We start from the raw sequence: 24,970 nt of genomic DNA on the forward strand, positions 1-24,970 counted from the left end.
GTCAGTGGCCGTTGGGCGTTACTTCCACATACAAGCTTGGCAAGAATAGAAATGCAGATGAGATTCTCTGGCATTGATGAACAGGTCAATGCTGGGAATGGTTCTCAGAGATAGCTCGCCTTTTGTGTAGGACCTTTTTACTAATACGACTTTTCTTGAAATGTTTTCGTGACATCAGGTAGCCTAACACTGAATTGTATGTGTAAAGTTTATTGTAAGGTTTACAAAACCAACGAAACCCCGTGCGTTATTTGAGTTTAAATCAATACCGATAGCATTTCAAATTAATTTTACTTTGGAGTATAGGCCTATTTGCACAAAATTTTGCATAGATTTACTTTTTGGACGCTTTGGGTAACTTTGTCATTTAAGAGGTGATCATTGAATTCTTGGGTCTAAATTAGACGTTGTTGAACTAAAACGTGTTACAGTTTTTAAAGTCTTAAACTAACTATTATAGGCCTATTAGTTCTCTTCGAAGTTTTTTTTTCTGTCTGAATAGGCTTTTTTTAAGTGTATATATATATATATATATATATATATATATATATATATATATATATATATGACTGAAGTTACATGTAGCAGCATTTGAACTCCCCCAAGTGTCGACATGTGGACTCAAGTTGGCTTTAGACTGTAGCCTATAGTTTAGATATTTTGTTGCAACTAAACAAATATGGGGAAAAACCAGATGTGTATCATGTCCCATAATAATCTATAGGCCTATCAAAACTTTTTTCGTGTTTCACTATGTTTTGCGCTATAAACTTTAGGCTATACCATCATACGAACTTTTACTTTTTTTGTTTTAGCCTACATAATTTTGCAAACTTTTAATAGACTAATTGCTAAAAGTTTTCATCGTTTACTTTTCTAAAATGTTGTAGGCTACCGATAGCGTCATCGTGTACACGCAGTTAAGTTGTGCCAACGTGAATTTTATTCGTGCTTGTGCAGAGCGATTCAAACAAATTATTGGGGAATCAAGGACAACTCTTTTGGTTGTATAGGTATACTCATTGTTGCATCCCACTGTAGGCCCTTGGTCTATTTTACCTTAACATTTTGAGATGGGTAAAGAACCTCTTGGTCTATATGCCCCGCCTACTTTTAGCATCTGAATTTGATTTAGTGAAAAGTACCAATCACCATTTAAAGTTAAGTTTATGCTTTTGTCATTAATGCAATGTAGTTAATGCCTTTTTTTCAGATATTTATTTCCATTTGAAAACATTTAAAAGCTTCTACAATAAATCGTAGTGCCTTCCAGTTCTCTTTTGAAACTCTTACACAAATAAACGACGTAGGCTACAAATGGCCTCAGTTTAATGCTACACTAAATATTGAAACTGATATGAAATAAAGATGGGGGAAAAGAAATGAAATGGTCTCTTCACTTTTCATACATGCATATAGGGCCTACTGCAGATTATTTATCTTTTAGAGATAGGGTTGTTTAAAATAGTTTCTTACTCTCGCGTTTTGCTAAAGTTCAGATCTTCTTTTTTTCTAAATCAAGAGTGTGTTTAATTTACAAAACGTTATTGAAACGTATTGTGGAGGCTGACAATGCTGATGATGATCCATCGTTTTCATAATAGCCTATGTAAATTAGCCTTTTTTAAGTAAAAGTACGAAAAAGAAGAAAAAACGACAGTTGCAGACTTTCTTAATATATTCACCGGTGTCAACATTTTAAATGGTAATATTCAACTTATTTTACTTAGAAATTTATTTGTATTTTTCAGCCAAGTAATGATTATAATTTCATGCGAAGCTTAAAATAAAAATAAAAGTCAGGGATGCTCCATCAAACGAAAAACTTGCCGGATATCCGTTTGGGAAAAGAATATGTGAGAACTTTTATTGAACATTCCCAGCTAAATTAACAGACAGCAAATTAAGTCAAGTACTTGGATTAGAAGTAGTTTTGAGGTTTGCTGACTCATATGCATTCAGACGTCTGAACTATTTCCTGAAAATGTGAGGACATTTGATGTGTACCATCCTTGACGGATATATTTTAGACCATAGATCTTTTAAATACAATATACTGAATTATTTGAAGCATGATATGATGTTATGCAATGTTGTCTTAACAACTCAAGTCAAAGTAAAACATTCATTCAGGACTAATAAAAATATACATGGAAACAAACATCTAGATCAGATAAAACATTTTTTTTTCTTTTTTTTTCTTTTTTTTACCATTTATTTTAAATCACAGTTGCCTGAATGCAGCAGGAAAAATCTTTGGACTTCAGCATGGATTAAACACGTTCACATGTGGCTCAACGTCAAGTGTCAATCAAATCGCTCCCCTTTTTTAAATAAAGAAGCGTCCTTTTCCTTGCGCACTATCTGAAGTTTCAGTCAGTGTACAGCAGTGATATTAATTGAAAAGGTTTTACACCACCGTACACATAAAGTATATATACATATAATATTGCAGAATCATATGATCTCATACATATAGTTTTCATTCGTTTAATGCTGGTATTTTGTACACTGGCCCTTGTTTAGAATTATTGCATTTTAGATGTCCTGTCCTTCACGTTAATCGCTGTCTGATTTGTCGTCCTTTGTATTTGTGGCGTGATTGTATAGTCCCTGTGCCATCAGGTGTAATGCAAGTGAGTTTTTGCTCCCCGTAGCTTTTTTAATCTTCGCTCTTTTGTTCTGAAACCAGATTTTGATTTGAGACTCGTTGAGGCCGAGTTCCTGGGCCAAAGCTTGCCTCCTTTGCTCCGTCAGGTAACGGTTATTCTGGAATTCATTCTTGAGTCTCTGGAGTTGCTCCGCAGTGAAGGCTGTTCTTGGACGCTTGTCTTCCTTGGTTGGATTTTTCTTCTTTGGTTTGCGGGATCTTGGTCCTGCATTTCAGAATATAATGAAAGAGATTACGTTTCGATCGTGCCGTAAAATGCATATATTAATGATGTATTAGCCTATTATCAGTATTTGCCTAATAGCCTAAAAAATAGGCTGCAATAATAGCCTACATAATGTTGTCTAATAATAAAGTGTTGTTTAAAGTTATAATGGGAGCAAGTATGCCTATTCTTTCAGATCGAATGTTTCAAGGAGTCTGCTCTAGTTTTACTATGGGAGCATGGTGTAGTGGTGAGGGTGGGGGTGACTGCCAGAAAAGGAGGGGTGAAAGAGGTTTTACCCTCTCTCTGTTGCCATAGGAACTACGTTTATAAGAGAACGTTTTTTTATAAACTTGCTACAAGAGTAGCACCTTTCGTTTAACGCTAGTAGCTTCCCCACTCCATATATTCCATTTTTAGTTCATTATTGGATAAGCTACTCCAATACACCCGCGTTCCGCGTGGCATGAATGCTGACAATAGATTGATCTGCAGCCTATGAGATGAGCCCTTTCTCGCACCCTATTTTTTATTAAGCTTAAGCTGATTTCTATAGCGTATATTTCGACTGCCATGATATAATATTAATCTTTTCACGTCGTATGATCGAAAATCAATTTAAGTATAGCCTTCGCATTAAACGTAGGCTATAGGCTACTCTCAACATGACAAGAGGGTTATAGGCTACACCAAGTTAGTGTGACCTGTCCAAATATTCACCAGGCCTAGGCTATGAGTAGTCGGTTTCGTTGTCTAAAAACTTTGGTCAAATTGTGTTTCCGGATTGCATATTTGAAATGTTTTAATATTATTCGCGCAAAATTGTTGTAGAATAGCCCTATTAATCAGATAAGTTTCGCCGTGACAACTTGCTTTGCTACTTTTTCGGAAGGCCGTTTTGTGCGCCATTTGAACTTCATTTGAAATTAGTTGATCGAAAATCCAAAATTTTTTAATTAATATTGTCTAAAATCATACGAAATTGTGCCGGTTAGTGCGGTAATAATAGCTACCTCGGCTATATTTATTTCAGGAGCTAGTTTTGAAAAGATCTGCTTTAGCATTTAGCTTCCGTGGTGCGTCCAACTCCATTGTCAAAAATATGCTAATTAAATATCAACAAAGACATCGAAGTAACAATGGCGCAAAACTACCCGTTATATTTAAAATAAATAAATAAAGGCAAAAATTTACCATAACTACCAATCTTAATGTTGTATTATTTTATTAGGCCTATTTCTTCCTTTTATTTAACAACTCAAGAAATGTCAAGTCGAACATAAACGAATGGCTATATTGCACCATGAAACTAACATTGTTGTTTTTAGGGTTTTCAAGTGATTACGTAAAACTATGCCTCTAAAATAATAAATAATAATAATCATAATTCGGATGATAATTACGGTGAAAAACAAATAGCCTATAATAGTAGCCTAGTAATAAAATAAAATAGTTGTACACATCGACTACTGCAGCAAATATTTTTGTGTCTATTTAAAATGTTTGTAAATATTAGATTTTAAATCATAATAAAAATTTAGTTATTCCTGTTTATTTAAAAGAGAATAGATTCCACAAAAGAGAACTCCCTGACTCTTGGCGGGCCGTTTCACATAGGCTACATAAAGAACATTTGCTCTTCGTTTAAGTGCCCCATTTTAATCGACAAAATGTCTGTAATAGTTTACAAGCAAAACTTTTTTTGTTTGTTATTTGTTCACTTTCAAGACAAACCAGGTGCGCACTTTTTGAGTAGGCTACATAAAAATAACTTTGAACAAAAAAGAAATAAAATATATTCTTACCTGATGAAGGTCTGTCTGAATATCTTGTGCAATATACCCAAGCAGGCCAAAGCATTGGTTTGTTCGTCTGCCCAGCGTTACTTTGGGAGCAATCCGAATCTGAGCTTAAACATTGATCTACAGTCTCTGCACGGGCTTTCAGAGATGCGTCTGCAGTAATATCAGTTTTTTTAGACGCGCTTACTGGGTGAGGGCTCGAGGTTCCTTCCCCGGACACTGGAGCTCCTACCTGTCCTGATCCGGGAGCCGATGGACAACGGTTCTCTCTTTCAACTATATTAATTTCGTCGCGTCTGGTTCCTTCTTTCCTGCGACCAAAGTCTGGTCTTAAAATGTTGTCGATGTAAAAGTTGGTGATTCTGTGAGGGAGTAGGTTTCCAGGAGCCTGCAACAGGGGTAGAATAGCCCTATTGGACTCATCGCCCGAATCCTGACGCTCCACATCTCTGTTGCTTTGATCATTTTCTTCCATAGTGAAACTCTCCAAATGTTCTTTTTAACCCCTTTCTCTCTCGCGCGCACACACACACACACGTATGTTTGTGTTCCAGTTTTTGTTGTAGCCTATATTTTCCTTATTTTTTGTCTCACTGCAAAGAGAAACAAACAGGAAAAAAGGACAAATCCCTTTTTCAGATTCTTTTGTCGGTTAAATACGACGAAACCGCCTTGTGTGCGTAGAAAGAAAAAACATAGTTTTAAAAATTAATTCCACAGTGTGCCCCTTGCAGATGTCTTTATATCTACTTTATAAAACATACAGGCAATTTAATATATGCAGTATCAAAGCAGTAGACCTGCTCTAGTAAACAAGGAAACGCAAACTGGCTCTGGAATACTTTCACTACGGATTTTTGTTCTTATTTTTAATACGAGTCCCCCGGGTGACGTCGCAGTCCGGTATCCTAGACACGTGCCTTTGTCCAATAAATGGAGCGAAATTTTATCACATGACCCAGTGACTCTCGAGTAAATGACAGCATCCAACCTCGCCTTATTCTCAATACTTAAAGCGATAGTAGCTACTTTATTGCCCAGAAATGTTTTCCAATATTTTGCATTTTCAAATCACTAACTCCAGTCCCGAGCAACAAATTATTTGACCAACACGTTTATTTGCCTGTGTGTGGAATCGCTATCTTTTTGAGCAGTCTCGTGAAACTATCGTTTAGATCGTACTGGGGGAGGGGTGTGTTCAGTTTTACACGTAATTCGGTGGTAGGCTAGTAGGTCACACTCTGTCCAATTTCATAATTTCGTAGCCACATTATTCTACATTATGAATTGCTGTGCATCACGGTAAAGTCAGAAGCCTAGGTAGGCTATAGCCTATGTGTATTTAAGTCCGCGTAATTAAATTTAATTACGCACATCCATCTTCACTCAAAACAAATATTTTGATTGACCGTCCGTTTATTTTGTCAGAATTAAAGTTTTAGGCCTACATTAGGCTTTATATTTCTCGTTATTAATATAGCTTAAAACAAAACGCCATCATTTGAAATGTTAGTAGCCTAGTGCAATGTGCCTATTGGTCTGGCGTATTGTGTGTTAATGTTCTTGTATCTTTTAAACAAGGGTAGGCTATTCGTGTCCAAAATATTTCGTTAAATCAATCGCTTTATTTCATCTGTTTTGTGGAACATAATGACGAAAAGCAATTCACTTCAGTAGTTTTAAATAGGAGTAGGCTAAATAGCTGTGGCGCTTCAAAAGAAACTAGCGAAGCAAACCAACAGTGATCTTTGGAGCGTGCGTTGTGTCCTGGAGCGTCAAAATGAAACCAGCGACCACTTTGGAAGTGAGCTTATTGGGAAGTTTCAGGACAGGTTTTTGGCCTTGTTGAAAATCAAATTGACTAACAGAAAGACGCATGGCCCATAGTGTGGTATTTAGCTAAGCTATAGCCTACAGAGTATTAGTAGAGCTAAGGTAGCCTACCCTCACTCTCGTGCTCACCTTTTTCTATTCGTCCCTGGGGAATTGTGGACTATAGCCTTTCGTTTTCATTTTTTACTTTACGGGACCCTCGGCTTTATTTCATCACAGTAAGTTTAGATAAATCTATGTCAAGTCTATCTAGGCCTAGGCTACACACTGTTCAATGTAGGCTACATAAACAGTTTACATGCCACAATCATTCATGTGATAGATACATTTATGAAAACATGAATGCAACACTCAGTCTTTGAATGAAAATAGACATAATACTTCTTGTTTAGAATCGTGTGTGCATCAAAATAAGTTGCTGACTTGGTGTGACGTCTGAATGTTAGGTGTTCGATCACGGTGAGCATTATCTGTGAGGTCATCATTGGCCACAAAAGAGCAGGCGTTAGAATAAAAGTGACTTTTATATAGCCTAGTTGATGCATAACACTTAAAGATCAAAAGTGTAGCCTTTAATTTCTGGGTACTTTATGTACATTGGATGAATGAATAGATATTGCGCTCATTTTGCTTAGCCCATGTGGCTATAGGCTACTGATAATGTCTTCAGTTAGCGTAATTTCAAGTATTTTATTAATCTTATTAAAATTTTAAACCTATTTTAAGTTATGCAGAGACCTGTTAAGGGCACTTGCAAAAACATGTGTTTGCTGTAGTGTGTTTTGAGTAGGCTATGTTTTGTTTAAATCATTTATATATTATGTACACACAGACTCTGGGCTATAAGGCACGTTTGAAATTATTATTACTATTATTTTTTTTCATTTATGATAATAGTCTACCCTAATGCATGTTATGTGCATGCGTGTTGTAAGTGGCAATAACTAGCAGTGATTTATGCCTTCTCGCGCTTTCTCTAATTTATGAACACAAATACCCACTTCAAATTTTGTCGAGAATAGAGTCAGTAATGTAAAACCATATGAAAAATAATAAGGGTGAACTGTTCTTGGTTATTTCCCTGTTAACTTATTATGTGTTAAGTTGTAGGCTACATGTGCATTCAAATTTAGTTTTCGTTCAATAGGCTATACGAGTTAAATATGATTTTTATAAGGTATTACAACTATGTTTGTTTTGTAAAGACAGGAAAACGCTGATAAATTAAGAATGTTTACTTCTAAATTGAATTTTTAAGTCATTTTTGAAAGTAAAATGGTAAGCCTAAAATGTGACATTTGTCACTTTCCCAGGCCAGTCATAACAAAGATTGTTACAGAAACACAACACTTTTAAAAGCTGTCATATTGCGGCTCTGAGTAATTTGATGCACCTTTTTTATCCAAGAGAAAGCCTTGAGGATTAACACTCTTGAATCGCGTTGTCTTAGGCTAGCTACAGCCCGCTAATTCTTTTTTTTTTTTTTTTTTTACCATTTCACAAAACAGAAAATAAAGGCTTGTTCGTAGACTATTAAATGTAGCATCTCCAGTTCAGGATCAGGGTTGAGTCCTCGAGACTTTAACATGAACATACTTAAGATCTTCATGTGTCTTTTGTAATTAATCAAATTTAATAATGCCTATCTCGACCTATTAAAAGTCGAACAAATATATAGTAGGCTATACTTGAATAGTAAGTAGAATAGTGCGCTTTAGTTTAATTGTAGCTTTGATAAGCGTTGTCTTTAGAATGCGGTCCTTTTTGGGGTTTCCAAAACATTTACGAAAGTCTAGTTTCTGTTTTTCCCCATTACAAAAGGTCGCAGAAGCAAAGAGGGATTTGTGAATGCGTGCAAGGGCTTTTGCCAGCTCACAGATCATAGAGCTCAGATCAGCACAGATGTGACCCAGTCAATGGATGTGATATCGGGCCTAGAACAATGCTGGGGTCACACGGGATCCCCCAGCTTCCTGTTGGCCTTTTGAAAACCAACTGAAGAAATAGGGGGGAAAACCTTGAGGGACTCAGAGGATGAAGATAAAGGTTACTGACCATTTCCTGTTTCAGACTGTGAACTTCTGATACATATTCATATAATTCTATTGTTATGTTCCGGTATTTCCACTGGGTGTAATGTTTGTGTTGAGCTTTTAAATCTGTTCATCATATCCTCCTGAGACCCAGCAATGGAGTTTTTTCTCTGTAGAGGACATTATAATTTCTCTGACAACATACAAGTCACGGTTTTAAGTCATGGATGTCCTGTAAAGAGCACATTCAGGGCTTTGCAGTGATGCCAAATGTTTGGAGGTGTAACCATGACTACTCCCTCTCCTTGTTCTATAAAAATAACTGAATGGTCAAATGTAGCACACTTATGGAAATATGATCATATTTTGTAATTATCATTTAAATCTGACTTATTTTCAACTTGTTTGTCAGAAATCAACATCTCAGGAAAACGTTATGGGGTTTTAAATCAGAATATTCTGTTAGGCTATATGAAACAGGGCATCATCCATGACCTCAGTAGAGGACACCAGGACTTGTGTTTATAAGGCATTTTGGGTGACACAAGTGAATAGGGAAATAAATATCAATATTCTTATGAAATATGAGATATATGAAAATATTCCAAATTACTCCCATTATTACAGTATTTTTTTTTTTTCATTATTGCCCCAAGAGAAAATTATGCAAATTAGATACAGTGTGCATTGCATAGAATGGGAATGGCATTTATGACAATGTTTACACGAATATTGCATAAAGTAAAATTGTATATCAAATCATTATGTTATATATTTTATAACAGCTAAGAATCAACTTTATTCACAGTTTGGATAAAAAAAAAACTTGAAACCTAAAAATTGATTGATGAATGAAAAAACAAACCTATTCATGTTTCAAAGTTTTTGCCTATTCATGTCTTTTAGTTTTATTAATAAATGGGTCCTGGTGTCCTTAGGAATACAATATATATTAAATAAAATATATTTTTCCAAAAATGTCTTCAGTTTGTTTCTTATGCTCCAAACAATGTAATGACAGTGTGTGTGTGTGTGTGTGTGTGTGTGTGTGTGTGTGTGTGTGTGTGTGTGTGTGTGTGTGTGTGTGTGTGTGTGTGTGTGTGTGTGTGTGTGTGTGTGTGTGTGTGTGTGTGTGTGTGTGTGTGTGTGTGTGTGTGTGTGTGTGTGTGTGTGTGTGTGTGTGTGTGTGTGTGTGTGTGTGTGTGTGTGTGTGTGTGTGTGTGTGTGTGTAGGCCTATGTATGTAGGTTGGGTAAAGACGGTCTAAAATCCCCAATTCAACACAGAAAAAGTGGCTCATCAAATGAACAAGTTTAAGTGAGTGTTTATTTTCATGTGAATAATTTTTTGTTTTGAAATATTACCGAATCGATTGCTATTGATGATTAATAGCACATCGAATATCGGATGTCCCATAGTTAGACGTATAACGCTATAAGTGGCTTCATTAGTTGGCCTGCATCATATAAATCAAACTGTATCATACTAAATTAATGAACTAATAACTTGTTTTCACATGTCCCGGGCTTGGGATAAGTTTGAATTTATGAAAAAGCGATTACAACTTTGTTGTAAACAAATAACTTACAAAGCACTTCATAGGCAACTCACATTAAATAACAAATCCCAAATGGAAGCCACAGTCGATTTTCAGTAGCTGGCCAACTTCAGATGTCTTAAGCCTCGCGGGATGACGTGGAAGGGGACAGCTGTTCGGGTCCCTCAGATATAAGCGACTTGTGCAACAGGTGTAGGCTACATCGGATGCTGTTCATTCAGTTCTCCAAATCTCACATCACCACTGTCGAAAACGATCACTTTGCGCACAGTTCTCAATGCTGTTTTGGTTTAGGCTATTTATTTTCAGCAATGAAAGGTTATGCCGTGTCAAACTTTCTACCTAATAATCTTAGTTTATGGGATATGCTAACATCGCATAAGCTATATTTATTCCTCATCCTCAAGTGACCTACATTTGCATGCCTTAAAGATCCACAAATATCTTGAGATCAATTTCAGGTTAGCCGAAATTATGAGACCATTTGCAATAGACATGGAAACGAACTAAAATCTCTTCAATATGCTGTTTGTAGCAGCATACTTGGACTTGCCTGAGTCGCCAATCACAGATGAAATTGAAAGACACTGTTTTTGCTAATTGTTCGTCAGACCGTATAGGTCAGTTAAAACAAGCTGAGAATGATTTACATTGATTTTTTTCAAGAAATAATTTCATATTGGGGTTTGACATATGCACGTCAAGAAAATTGGGCTGAATAAAAAATGAAATATTTCAAAATGAGCTTTGTGTCTAACTTCTGTTGCATGGTTTCGTTTAATAAATCCATAAATTGTAATCATTTGTCAAAAGTAGTTATGCAATAACAAAACGAAACAGCCTTCTATAGACCTCCGGTACAATGCTTTAGGCATGTGCTTTATAGAAATCTAAATGGTATACACAGTGGTCTACATAATATGTATTAACATTTTTGAGAAAAATATATCATAATAAACTCTGTGTGAAATATATATAGCCTATATATTGAGTTTTATGAAAAAAAAAAAATCAATTTATAGGCTATATATTATTTTCACAGCCTATTGAGTTTATTATATCTTATTCTCTATTATATATATATATATATATATATATATATATATATATATATATATATATATATATATATATATATATATATATATATAGACATAGGCTATTGAGTTTTTATGATATCTTGTTCTAAATATTTTAGTTTTTCCTAAAAGTTTAAAGTCTTGCGCGCACCCTTGAATTTATGAAAACATCATAACGAATAAAGAATAACGAAACATAACAAACGTTAAATAATATTGTATTGTTTTTGAAACTGAAATGTTTCTTTCACTTCACCATTATCCGTGCAAGTATTGCCCTTTGTTTTCCCTCAGAATCTTTTCGATTTTTATTTCTATTTCCCCCCCCCCCTCGTGTGCATGTAGCCTATTTTGGAGAAATAAAGAGCACGACGGAGAGAAAGGGCAGCGTGAAAAGACCGTAAGAGTAAAACTGGGCGCCTCGAAATCCTTTCTCGTTATTGTTTTGTAAAAGTTTGTCATTGTGAATCTGAGCTCAGGCATAACCGACTGCTGCACAATAGCGGTAACGCTTTGTGAGCACATAAAATAGAAAGTTCCAGCCAGTCAAAAGCTGTGTTTTTTGTTACGTTCTCCATTACCCAAGTTTAAAGTCATAAAAATATGTGACATTTAGGCTACATGAAGTTATTACAGACGTTTTCGGATTTCCACTATACGCCTTGACAGCCATTTGATCTTGAAGCGGGATACAAATGCATCTTATGCTATAGTCGAACATCTATATTAATGTATTTCAGATCAATATTCAGAAAAGCTCACAAGGAGAGGAAATGCTCTGTCTCCTTCACCCCCTCGTTCGTTTTGTTCTGTATAGACTACAATAATGACTGACCCAGATGCTAATAATATTGGTGAAAGGACTCAGCGAGTCTCAATGGGGAGGAAATGACATGGTCATGTCATTCATACAACATCACACCAGTGTCATTCTATGACACGAAGCCTCTGACAAACATTTCGATTTCATCTGTGACCAGAACAAACCGACTGAGTTGCTTCAAAAGTTCGTAAGTTTTTATTTTCTGTTTATCAAGTTTTTTTTATTTTTTATTTTTTTTACATGGTTGTTACATCATCAAAAAAGCTGTAAGGTTTTATAGCTTATAACCCATATAAAAAGGAAAAAAAAACATTTTTTTTCTTATTTGTAAACTAAATTGGCAAAATATCATTATGCAAGAGAAACTTTGAGAATAGAGAGGTCATGTCGTTGGGGTCAGCTGGCTATACTTGAACTGTAGATTACTTTATTCATGATGTCCTCTCATTTTTGACGTAATAATAATTCTCCTGAATTAAAAAAGATGTGGCGTAATATATTGTGGTTTTTCTTTAGTTAAACTCTTGATGCAAGTTTAGTTATTCAATGCTTTTTGATAATGGTTAATATGCAGCTCTTTTGCTCGTCGTTAATGTTGCTGACAGAACCCACATAATCATTATATCGAGCAAAATAATGTGTTGTAATATAGAGGCTTATAATTATTTTATACCGTATATAAAAAAAATGGTAAATTAACCACATTTCACCTAATTTACCTAGGATGCCATGCAAGGTTTGGCACTGTCAGAATGTCATTGGGGACGAGCTTTAATTGGATGTTGCACTGTGACATCACAAACCACCATTAAAGTAATCCCAGTAGTCTAACATGTCTCCGTAAAACTCTGCTGCATGGCTGAAAGAGCTCTATTCAGCCGTTTTAGTCTGAAATTTACAAACTTTGACAGATAAACTGCTGTACTGTAAAAGACCCTTGTGCTACGAGTGAAGTAATAGCCTACAAAAGGCTGAGCTGAGGCTGAGAACAAACCAGCAAACACACATAGCCTACTGTAAGTAGCCTAGTCAGGATAGAACTGCATCATGAGGATAAAATCGAATTAAATAGGAAATGCTTTTTAGTTGTAATTTTGTCTTCAGTTGTCTTTTTGTGTCTGTTATATTCTCAAGTTTTAATAAAAAAATAAAATGAAATAAAAAACTCATTGGGCATCTCTTGGGAAGGATTCTTGAAACACCTACAACAGGCAAAACAAAGAGCGACAACAGAACAATAATTGCTTTCCTTGCAATAGGCTATTTTTTTTTTTTGGGGGGTGAGTTTAATAATTACTTCTGATTCTCTTTTTTAAAATAATTCCTCAAAGATATGAAGCCGTTTGATCAGGCCTACCTGTCGCCAAAGTGCCAAAATTAGCCTATAGGAAAAACATTTTCATCTCATTCACGATTAAACTTTTATCAGACATCACCAAACCTCATTACACCTAATGTTTAAAGTGTATGCAAAACGGTGTCACTTGTAATACCATATGCATTTAAATTGGATATTAAGCTTGCGAATGAAATTAAACTTAGCCTATCACTCAGATGTAAAATAACCCTGTAAACCAATGTTGATGACAGGTTTTGGAGCAAAAGTTCCACATCGCTGATTTATTCATCCAAAAGTTGACAGCTAGATTCTGCGATGTTTGTTTTTATGGTGGGAATCCATAAGAGAATGATCTACTTGTGGAACAGACTTTGTCTTTTTTTAGTGAATCTTCTCATTAAATCAACAAAACTTATTTATGTAAAGTTGTTCAGTGTTTTTCCCCCCTTGCGCTTTGTGTTCAAGGAACCATCTTCAAACCAATAACTACTGAGTTATTGATTTTCCTGGTTCTTTATATTAAAAATGTTCTTGCTTAATGTTTCTTGCGATCAACTTATCGAATTATGGCTATTATATGGAAATATAGGCTATTTTTCACACCAACTTCCCCCCCCATATAGGCCATATAAAAATGGTCTCATATGGAATCAGAGTTCTTTTCTTCTTTCTTTTTGTAATCTTTATAGTTATTTTTTTTTATTCTATAGGTTAAATAAAAATCTTTATCAACAACAGTCTTTATCCACAAGTTATTTGTAATAGCCTATTTAAGTAAGAAATTCTCCACATTTTATTGAATGTTTATCATTTTTAACTTTTGATATAAAGTTTCATTTAGTTTTAAAAGAGGACAAATGTAAAATTTAGCTTTTCAGCCTAATTAGCGTGATTACACAGCGTAACTTCGGTGACTTCAGTAAGCATGATATTTGCCAGCTGCAGGGAAACGCATCAGCGGTGCGTCGGCTTCATTTTCCTTTGTTGTAAAATGACATTACGCATTTAGGGATGTAGCCATGTTCATTGGTGGTTCAAGACCATATGTGTCGATGTTCTCATCTGTAAACCCCAAATCTCAAATTACGCCGTGTTCTGAGGCTGTTTTTGCTGTCCGGGAGAAAAAAAAAAGAAACTTGTGAAAGCACTAATAGGCAATTAATGTAAATTCTCTGCCTGTAATCCTCGTGAAATTATAAAGACAGACTCATTTCTATTAATTTCACCTGTTAGATTAACATGATGTCAAAACATGTCAAACTTGGGTAAATTGCTGCTAGATTAGTTCCATTCTGTAATACGAATGTAGAAGGTTTTGAAAATTTGAACTAAGTCAAGTTGAATAATCGCGTCTTTATAAGATTAGTGACCTCAGTGTGTCCAGCAACTACATTTACTTTGTTTTATGCAGTTTGGAATGACACTGAACTGACCAAAAAATCATCTGTGTACAAAGAAAAGGAGACCTTTTCACCTTACTTTCAGTAGTGCCATCCGCTGAAGTCCTGACTGAAATGTGAGCTAAAGAGAGGTGCACAGAGGGACAGGGATGTATCTCACTTATTAAAGGCTCAGCGGAGCTGAACGCGCCTCTTTAGACTGCTCTCTTATGAGATTCAAGACCCTTAAGCTCCTTAAGAACCCTCTCAATTGAGGATTTGGGTAATGGCCCTCTGCAAATGTTTTAGTGACAAAAAGTTGCCCGCTGTTCAAATGATTTAAGTGTAGAAAGTGTTGTTATTGGTATACTGTGAGTGTGTGTTTGTGTATGTGCGTGTTTAATCGATCCCAACACTTTTAGGTCCTTTTACCATTCCTCATCATCTTTTTCTTTTAATTGTTCATTTGAAATGATCCTTCATTGTGGCAAATGGATTTTTACAAGTAGCCTCTCAATTAATATTAACTAATTAAAGCTTACATGCATAATAATTAGCAAAATGCTGTTTAAAATAGTTTTAGATTGATTAAATGGCTTTTGATTGTAATTGTGTGTCAAATTAGGACAACTTGCTCTATGTTCTTCCAAATCATTCTAATTTTGACACTCAGCAGGACATGATGATTCTCGACCTTGACCTTATATTGAGTCATTTTTGTAGGTCAAAACCAGCATAATACCTTGCAGTATGGAAATCTCACTCATCAACTTGAAGTATGTTGTTCTTAGGGATGACTGCCCTAATTAAAAACGTTGTCCCGTTTTTTCATTTAACTCTACTTATTAGCTCCCAATGTAAGTACTACTGTAAATGAACCCAAGGGGCATTTTTTTGTAAGAGGCACTGCTGAGAAAAAGTGTGTTCCAGCAGGTCACTCTTTGGTTTTCAATTAATGTCATATTATTAAAGTATAATAGTCGTAATGATATGATCTCAATTTCTTTGGGGAGCAAGCCCTTGATTTAATTTTCAAAAACTGTTGAACCTAAAGACCCTGTATAATTTTTTCCCCCTAAATGATGTTTGATAAATTCTTTTTCATTTTATACAAAGGGAGAATGTTTTCATATCCAATTGGACAGTTTTTTATATTTATGTGCAGGACAGGGGTTCATTAAAAATGGCATCAGATTTTTATAAACTCTTTGTTGTGGCAAATGTAAACTTGCGTTACAGAGTCTTACAAAAAAAAGAGGAAAGCGAAAGAGGCTCTCAGTATGATTAATATATAATAATCTTAAATGGCTTATGAACAATGGACTTAATGGTTTGCTATCATTAGGGCAGACTGAGAATTTCATTGCTAAACTGACCTAATGGCTCATAATTGCTGTGGATAGTAATCTCTGTAAAATTATTTTAATTAATTAGTTTGTAGCTCATGCTGTGTACTTTTTCACAGCTGTATTGTGAGAAATTTAAGACAACTCTGCAAGCATTGGTAATTAGTACAGATTCATTATCCTGTGTTTTGCTATGTGAGAGCCTTTCAGCTAACAATATATAATAAAATTTGAAAATTTTACAACGGTAAGACCAAACTATTTTCACTCCTTTGCCCCATTATAGTATAGTATAGTATATAGTGGTGGAACTCATTTCATTCGGCTCCATGAATTAGAGACACAATCCCAAATCTGCACACAAGCATGGTGACACCTCCGCACTCCTGGCATGTCAAAAGGCAGCCTGGTATCCTGGTGGGGTGTCTGTCTCTGGCTCTCTGTGATCTCCTACATACCCTGCAGTGACTTAAGCACCCCTACCATCCAGGCATCGCCCCTGCTGAGCCCCTCCTGGCTCTCACCCCACTTAATTACCAGATTGGACGAGAGACACCCATACTGTATCCCAGATTCCCTGTGTCAAACACTATTGTTCACTAAGTCTTTGGGTTAACAATAGATCTCTCAAGACTTGGAGAGGATCAAAAGTTCAGAGATGTCTTATGATGTATGCCATAAATGACAGGATATTCATTTGCGTCCATTGACATTGTAATGCTATTGTACTGATTCTGTGTGTAGGAGAAAAGAGATGAGCTTACTTATATTTTTTCATTACCTCAATACCATATGTAGTGTTCAGTCTTGTTTCATGCAACGGTATAATTTGCCAATGACGGCAACTACGATGACCTCAAATATGGAATACCTCGCGTGGGGTATTTAGAAGTTTAAAGAACGACAAGACGCTGCACATGGAGAGGTCATGAGCTTTGTTCACTCCACCAGAGGTTTGTAACTCTGTAGGTATAAGCTAATGGGATGTAGGATCTGTTAAGTTTGCAGCTTTTTCTTAAAAAGCTATTCAGGGTGGGAAAATCTGGCAGAGCTCCCAGAAATCTCTGAGCGAAAGGTTAACTGTCAGTATCCCAGCAGGCAGGAATGGCCGCCTCTCAGGAGGGACTTGCCCAGAAGGAGAAGGAGAGGGCCACTTGCTTTTGAGACTGACAGTGTGCAAATAGATAGAACAGTGTCTGGCCTGTGAGGGACGGGACAGGGAAAATGGGAGGTATGTGGGCGATGGTGTTTCACAGCAATGACAATCAGACACACATGTCATTTCCATAGCACCACAGTTCCTGAATAAAATATTATTCAAATTTATTGACAAGCATGATGTTTGCACAATGAAATGCACAGATGTAAACGTTCTACAAAACATTAGGTCAGCACTACAGAAAAATATAAAAATGGCATTTTTAAATAAATAAAGTAATGGAGTAATGGATAAATAAATACTGAGCCTTTTTAGCATTTTAATATGTGCAATTCTTCTTTGGGTAAGATAGCTTTCTGTTCAAGGAAAATCACACACACACACACACACACACACACACACACACACACACACACACACACACACACACACACACACACACACACACACACACACACACACACACACACACACACACACACACACACACACACACACACACACACACACACACACACACACACACACACACACATTTGAACCAGAGGTTGTACATCACATGATAGTTTCATCAGTTTTTAATTAAAGTCAATTTGATGTAATTGTTGTTTGTCAAATCCCCTGATATGCCACTTGTTTTTATTGCTTTGTGTCTAGTTATTCATAGCAATATCACATGAATGCCAAGAAATGAATATTTTATGCATAAATGCTTTAGGGATGAATGTGGTTTCATTCCAAGTCCAATTTTGCTGCATTCCTTTCTGATTTAAATGATGTCAGAATATCATAAATCTCTCTTCTGTTTAGCAGTTGGTGATGCCAAAAGCAAAGTAATTAAGTAATACAGGATGATGGTAAAGATTCCAAAATGTTAATCTTTTTTAATTATCATAAATATTAATATCATGTCCAGCTTGTCACACTTTCAACATAAAGCTGATGGCAGCATATCAAGAGTTTAAATCAACATTTAGTGATCTGGTTGACCGAGATAATATTCGATAATAGGCAGAATACTGAATGCTGGCCTCCTGGTCTGAATGTGCCAACTTGCTCATCCTCTGGCTCTGATATTGAAATGAAGAGACTCATTCCTCAGAGGGTGCAGTGCCTCATTTCTTCCCCATGCTTTTTGTTTTCGCTCATAATTGGTTGGTGGTGGGTGCAGGCACAGATGCAAGGGATGGAAGGAGTTCCCATGACGCCGGAGAATGGGAACCTCTGTATTCTATCTGCAAACAGAAGCACGGAGTCCGGCCAATGACACCGGAATACATTTCCTTGAAGGTTACTGTGCTCATCCCAGCAGCAGTCTGGGCACACTAAGAGAGCTGGATGTATGCCAGCTTCTCTGTATGTGCTCTAACAAGATAGAGAAAAGGAGGGAGGGAGAAAAATAGAATGAGAGTAACTTAAGTGGGGGGGGGGAGAGACCAATGACAATATATCTGTATTGATTACATATATACTTTCTGGCAGGAGGAATCCACAGTAATTTGATAAGGTAAGCCTGTAAAGAAGTCGCTTAAGTGAGAAGGTGAAATGCAGTCAAGGGCTAGTTGGTCATCGTCTGTGAAACTGTAGACAATACTTTGATTTTGTTTTGTATAGGAATATTTGTACGTTACTTTGAAGAAACATCTCTGAATAACTTTATTTTTTTCCAAATAAATAGTAAAGTTGTGAATTAGTGATTATTATTAATTTTTTTTTACATTTATGGTCCCTCTCTTCTTGTGATTGAGGGCCTAAGGTCTATACGCCGTCGCTTTGACGACCATGAATATTAGGAAATGTCCGAACGTGGGATTGCGCCACTGACCAATCAGAATCGAGTATTCCATAGAGAGGTGGTCTGCGAAGTTTAGCGAGCGAAATCCAGTCATTTCAATAGGAATCCACGCATTCAAGAGTTTTGCTTGAGGACGAAAAAGTTCTCCATGAAGATTTCGTTCATGTTAAAATGGGTCCCGTGAGAATTTGGGTTGAAAGTGACTTCTGTATTTGCAGTGTTTTATAGGCTACACAGGGGCATAGCACCAAATGTTGGGCCCCGGTCACAGAACCAAGAGGTGGGCCCCTCACAACACCAATATATATCAATATATATTTGTGGGGCCCCCCCTTCGCCAAGGGCCCCTGTTACTCAGTTCCACTATTACCCCCTGTCTAACGCCCCTGAGGCTACATCACTAACCTACATCATTGACCATCTTTATGGGCCTATTTTGCCCGCGAAATTTCGCTGAAATATCGCCATTGTGACCGCACCTTAATAAGGATATACTTATTAAACATATTTACATAGGCCTATTTCAATACCAAAGCAGCTGAACCGAGCAAGGATATGCTTCCAAATTCTGTAATATGAATGTCGTCATTGAAATCAAAATATATTGAATTAACAACTTTGCTTCACAAGCCAAAACAGATCAACTCTGTCATGGAAAGTGTGAGCAAATGGCTTTTGGCAGTAATGATTTCATCATAGGCTAGGCTACTATTCTGCTTGAAATGTCAGCATAGGCCTATTGGTCGTCAGTGTTGTATAGCATAACACCTCTCAAAGAGTAGGCCTATAATCTGAATCAGAATTAATTCATCATGTCATAGTGTGTTATATTCTGCTGTGTTGCCAAGTGATTTGATCTGTCCTTCGTTAGATGTTAAACTTTAATCATGACTAATTTGTGCTGATGGAGGCTCTGGAGCTAGATTCGATTTCCCAAGGATCCTGTTTAAGTGGAATATGACATCAAATGCCCGTTTCACGATATAAAATGAAAGATTCTGAATTTTTCTCAGGATGTTTGCCTATAAATTAATGAAAACCTTCACACCAATTGTAAAATGTGGCCTGTGTTCCAGAAATCAAAGCTTGTTCACAGATGTGATGGCTACACCTGAAAAGCAAGTGGCAAAATGTGACCACATGGGTAAAATTGGTCTTAATCAGTCTGTCACGCTGTGTCAGACAGTCAGGTAAAGGGATGTCAAAACCTAATTCTCTCAGGTCACAAGGTCCCATCCCTGCACTGAATCTAGCTGTCAATTAAATGATCTAATTATGCTTCCGATTGGATGCGTTTCAGAGTTTGTCAAGGTCTGTTAATGTTGATGTCTTTGATCATGTGATGTGACAACTATTCGTATGATTATATGGACTCGTTGAGATAAAAATAGGAAATATACCTCTACCAAACATAAACGGTAGGCTATTCCATGTATGTGCACTTATCGTATAAGCAGTTGATCAAGTCTGTGATAGGCTTATTGTTTCACGTAATGGAGGGAGTGTGTTGTTTTGCTGTCTAGTGTGCCCTCACCTGGACAAAAAGGAGACAACAGGTGATAATTACACAACAGCTTTGGGGCATCAGGCTGATTAACATTTACAGAACATGCTGGTATATTCCACCTTCAGTGTATGAAGCTCACCATGCTCAGAGTTATCTCTATTCAACGTCTAGAATAGTTTCCACAGAAAAAAATTATACCGTAGGTGTGACCAGGGATTGTCCTATATGGGTAAGTTGTCACAAGGCTTATAATATCTCAGTAACTATACGATTTTCATTTTGTTTGTTGTTTTTAAACACCTAGCTACATATATATTTTGCAAGGCATTTCTACACTCTTCGGTTACACATTATCCTATTTGTGGAAAACATGATAGGCCTACCATTCAATAGTCTGTAAAACATTAAAAAAATTCAAGACGTTACAAAAGATTTAGATGTCAAAGAAATGCTGTTCTTTTGATCTTTCAATTTATCAAGGAATCCTGAAAAAAATATAGGCTATAACAAAAATATGAAGCAACAAAATCGGTATTCAACATCATAGTACATATGTTTTTCTTTATATAATAATATGTAGCCTATTGAACTGCACATAACCACTTTGCTGGCTGTGCTGTATTCTTGACGAATAGAGAGACTCTTTAATCCTCAGGCAATGTGTTTCCCATGTATGTACACCAGGGGGCAGGTTTGCATAACACAGCAGCCAAACAAAGTTGTAATAAAGGCCTTGCAAATAAAAAACAATCAAAAGATACATACATTAATAGTCAGAATGTGTCCATTGCACATTTACAGTCATGTTCCAGTCAAAGTTATTGATGGAGAGTCGATGAATGTTGTATTTATGGGTACATTCACAGGGAATCAATTTTGTGATTGTCACACAATTATACATCATTTACTTATTAAAGTTCTGCAGAGTAGTTAAAAATTCAATCAAGTGGCAGTTGAGCAATAGATGGGAGTAAAAAAATTATCAATTACATTGTTCTTGTTTGAATTTAAAACCTAGACAATCTTTCTCATTAATCAAGCTATATAATATCAAAAATTATTGTGAAAGAATGCTTTGATAATAATTGAAAAATTAATTGCTTAATATCTGCAGGGAGATAACACTTTGCAATATATTAATGACATTGCAGTTAGATTGAGAAAAAAAAAAAAAAAAAGTCTTGATTCCTCTCGACCGAAATGCTTTTTTGTGTAATCTATTTTATGATAGTTTCTTACTGATATTTTCCATCTCATACACATGTAATTGAGAAAATGAGAAAATCTGGCAGTATGTCTCGTTTTACATTTATCTTTGCACCAAACTTATATTTTCATGCCATTTTAAATAATACACAAACACTGCCAAATCAGAATATAATTGAACAGCAATTTAAGTGCAGAAATTTCACAAAAAAACTGTCACTATCGGGAACAATATATTCAAACCAGATCCAGATTAATAAACCTCATAGAACACAATAGAATATGAGTTTTGTGTCAGAAACAAAATGATATTATGCACTACTTTTTGCACTACTTCTGCTCTTTATGATTCCTGTGATATTTTTACTGAGCATCGTGTAAAACATGACAATAAAAAGTCTCAAATGTTTATGCATGACTAACCTGTATTATTGAATGTCTTTATATAGCAATAAGCCATTCAGTTGCGGTCTGTTTCAAGATTTTTATGCAGTCAGATTATATTGTAAAAAAAAAAAAAAACACTACAGAAAATATGTGCAATACCTGAATTTATTGACTTTCACTTAAAGGGATAGTTCACCCTTAAAGGACAATTCTGCCATCATTTCAACACCCTCAAGTTGTTCCAAACCTGTATGAATTTCTGAAAGTCAGTTGGGTCCCATCAACTGTTTGGTTACCTACATTCTTCTAAATATCTTCTTTTGTGTTCAGCAGAAGAAAGAAATCATACAGGTTTGGAACAACTCGAGGGTGAGTAAATGATGGCAGCATTTTCATTTTTGGGTGAATATCCCTTTAATAAAGGTTATAGATCCCATTAAAAGGTGTCACAGAAAAAGTGGCGACCCATAATCTTCAGTGAAGGAATCTCAGATGTGATATTTCAAAGAATGGATCTGACCTATAGCTTTTTCTCATCATTCAATAAAATATGCGTTATGTTTGTTGGCGAAGATGTCGTTTCCCAGGTTACCATCGACAATGGCATTTTCTTCCATCTCTTTGTGTTGTCTCTTTCTAAAGGCTGAAGAATCTGAACATTATTAAAAAAATAATAATTTCTGAATTCCTCGAGTCCGAGCTCACTGATCTGAAATCACGACAGAGCTCTCTGAAAAGCAAAAAATTGTGTGTTCTGTCATCCACTAAAAGAGATGTTTTAGATGCATCTGTCCTTGGTAAAGGAACAAGATTTTGCCAATAAATATTATCCCACACCAGTGGTTCAAAAATAGATCCGTATTTTACATGCAGCTGATTTCATTCTGATCTGCCTGTTTTTTCCCTCCTCAGGTAAAATAATGAGGACATTTGAATATTTGAGCCACACACTGATAAAATTATAATTTCATACCTGAATACCTGCAAAAAAAGGATCATGTATCTGTTTATTTCCTCAGTGAGTCAGATGTTTTACCATCCCTTCCATCTCTGCTAAAGGGGAAGGTGCCATTTAGGCAGGTGTCACATCCATTATTCATGTCTCCCACGCCACCAACAATTTTCTTACCTGACACTTCACTTCAATTAGCCCTAAAAACGTCTCTTTTTTTGTCACAGTGTAAAAAATATATTTGCAGCCATCTGAGCCTTTGGTCTGTCAATCTCTTGTCTCATGGATTTCAAAACACATTCTCTAATGTGTAAGTGCAGCAAGATAGAACAAACAGCTTAATAAGATACAGTTGATTCCCATGCACATATCTTAATACTCACAGCCAGAAGCATCTTTACTGAAGGTGAATGAGGGCATAGTATTAGATCTGAATACCTTTCAATGGCTTAATTATTTTCTTTAAGGCCCAAATATTAGACAATATATCTACAGCCCTTCATCTGTTCTTGATCAAGATTGCTTCTATTTACATTGCTATTTCCGCTCGTAATGATGAGCACTTCATTTACAAGTGGGAGCTTCAGACACGGATGGGACTGAATGAAAATCCAGGCTCTTCACAGATGTCAAGTGGCCCAATATAATTTGCACAGACATTACAGGGGAAATAAGTGCTGTTGATCCACCATTTTAAAATTCTAAAAGCAGAGATGACTTCAGTCAAAGTCTAAATTACATAGCTACTCACTTCACAGTTGGAAAGGTTCTGGCTTGGTCATCAGCTAAAATTGACGAGAACATGAGAATCAAATAACAGTTCGTAAATATTATCAGTGGAGCTGTAAAATAATTTCCATATTCAATCAAAACAGAGACAGTATGTCAAACTTATTTTATTCATTTTACCAAGCTATATCTTTCAGATTAACACACAACGGTAACAAAAAAACATCTGTACCACTCATTTGTGTCTGAATATGGCTGCATTGTAATCAGGAACAATAATAATCTACAATGAATAACATAAAAGGTAAAGGTTAAAAGGTAAATGTGTCCTAAACAAAAGGTGCAATGTGCCTGTAAATTAAAATGTAACCAAATCCTAAAACAGATCTTAGTTAAAATCATCAATTACCAAAGGGATGCCAATTACCACATGTAGTTCTGGGTTCTTAAATCCCATAAAACTTAATAATTCAATGGAAAGTTATTTTTGAAGTAAGAATTCCATACCCCCAAAAAGTTAATATAAAAACATAAATATAGTTCTCAATCGCTGTCTTAAATTATATACAGTATGTCTATTTTAACAGTTTTATATATAGGCTACTGTTCAAAAGTTTGGGGTCTGTACAAATGTTTTAATGTTTTTAATGCAAGGGGGCATTTATTGGATCAAAAATACAGTAAAAACCAAATTTCAGATTTTGAAATAAACATTTTCTATTTTATTATATATTTACATATATTTTAAAATGTTATTTATTCCTGTGATGGCAAAGTTGAATTTTCAGCATCATTACTTCAGTCTCCAGTGTCACATGATCCTTCAGAAATCATTGATTTGCGGCTCAAGTCTCATTTCCTGATTATTAATGTAGAAAACAGTTGTGCAGCTTAATGTTTTACTTACAGCTTAAACTGTTACTTATTTACAGGATTCTATCAAAAGACCAGCATTTTTTTTAAATAGAAATCTTTTAAATGCCTTTACTGTCACTTTTGATTTAAAGCACCCTTGCTGAATAAAAGTATACATAACAAAAAAAAAGTGTTATGAAGATACTCAATTTATAGTCATTCTACTGAAGTCACATAATGTTTTAAAATGAGTTCAGTTGAAACTAATGAATGTATGTCATACTGTAAATGAAGAGTTCAGATGCAAAAGCCT

At 35.7% G+C, this 24,970-nt stretch overlaps 1 protein-coding gene across 1 annotated transcript; it reads right to left on the bottom strand.

The window, feature by feature from the left end:
• Positions 1-2,559: 2,559 nt before the first annotated feature.
• On the bottom strand, positions 2,560-5,153 carry LOC308695700 (homeobox protein engrailed-2b; the record flags this gene model as incomplete). The annotated part of the gene is made up of 2 exons (XM_081373881.1): positions 2,560-2,876; positions 4,682-5,153. 2 exons carry the CDS (start codon positions 5,151-5,153, stop codon positions 2,560-2,562), a joined length of 789 nt encoding a protein of 262 aa, XP_081230007.1.
• Positions 5,154-24,970: the final 19,817 nt, after the last annotated feature.

This window comes from Scardinius erythrophthalmus (assembly GCF_964197995.2).
Source record: "Scardinius erythrophthalmus genome assembly, chromosome: 9".
NCBI classification, from domain to species: domain Eukaryota; kingdom Metazoa; phylum Chordata; class Actinopteri; order Cypriniformes; family Leuciscidae; genus Scardinius; species Scardinius erythrophthalmus.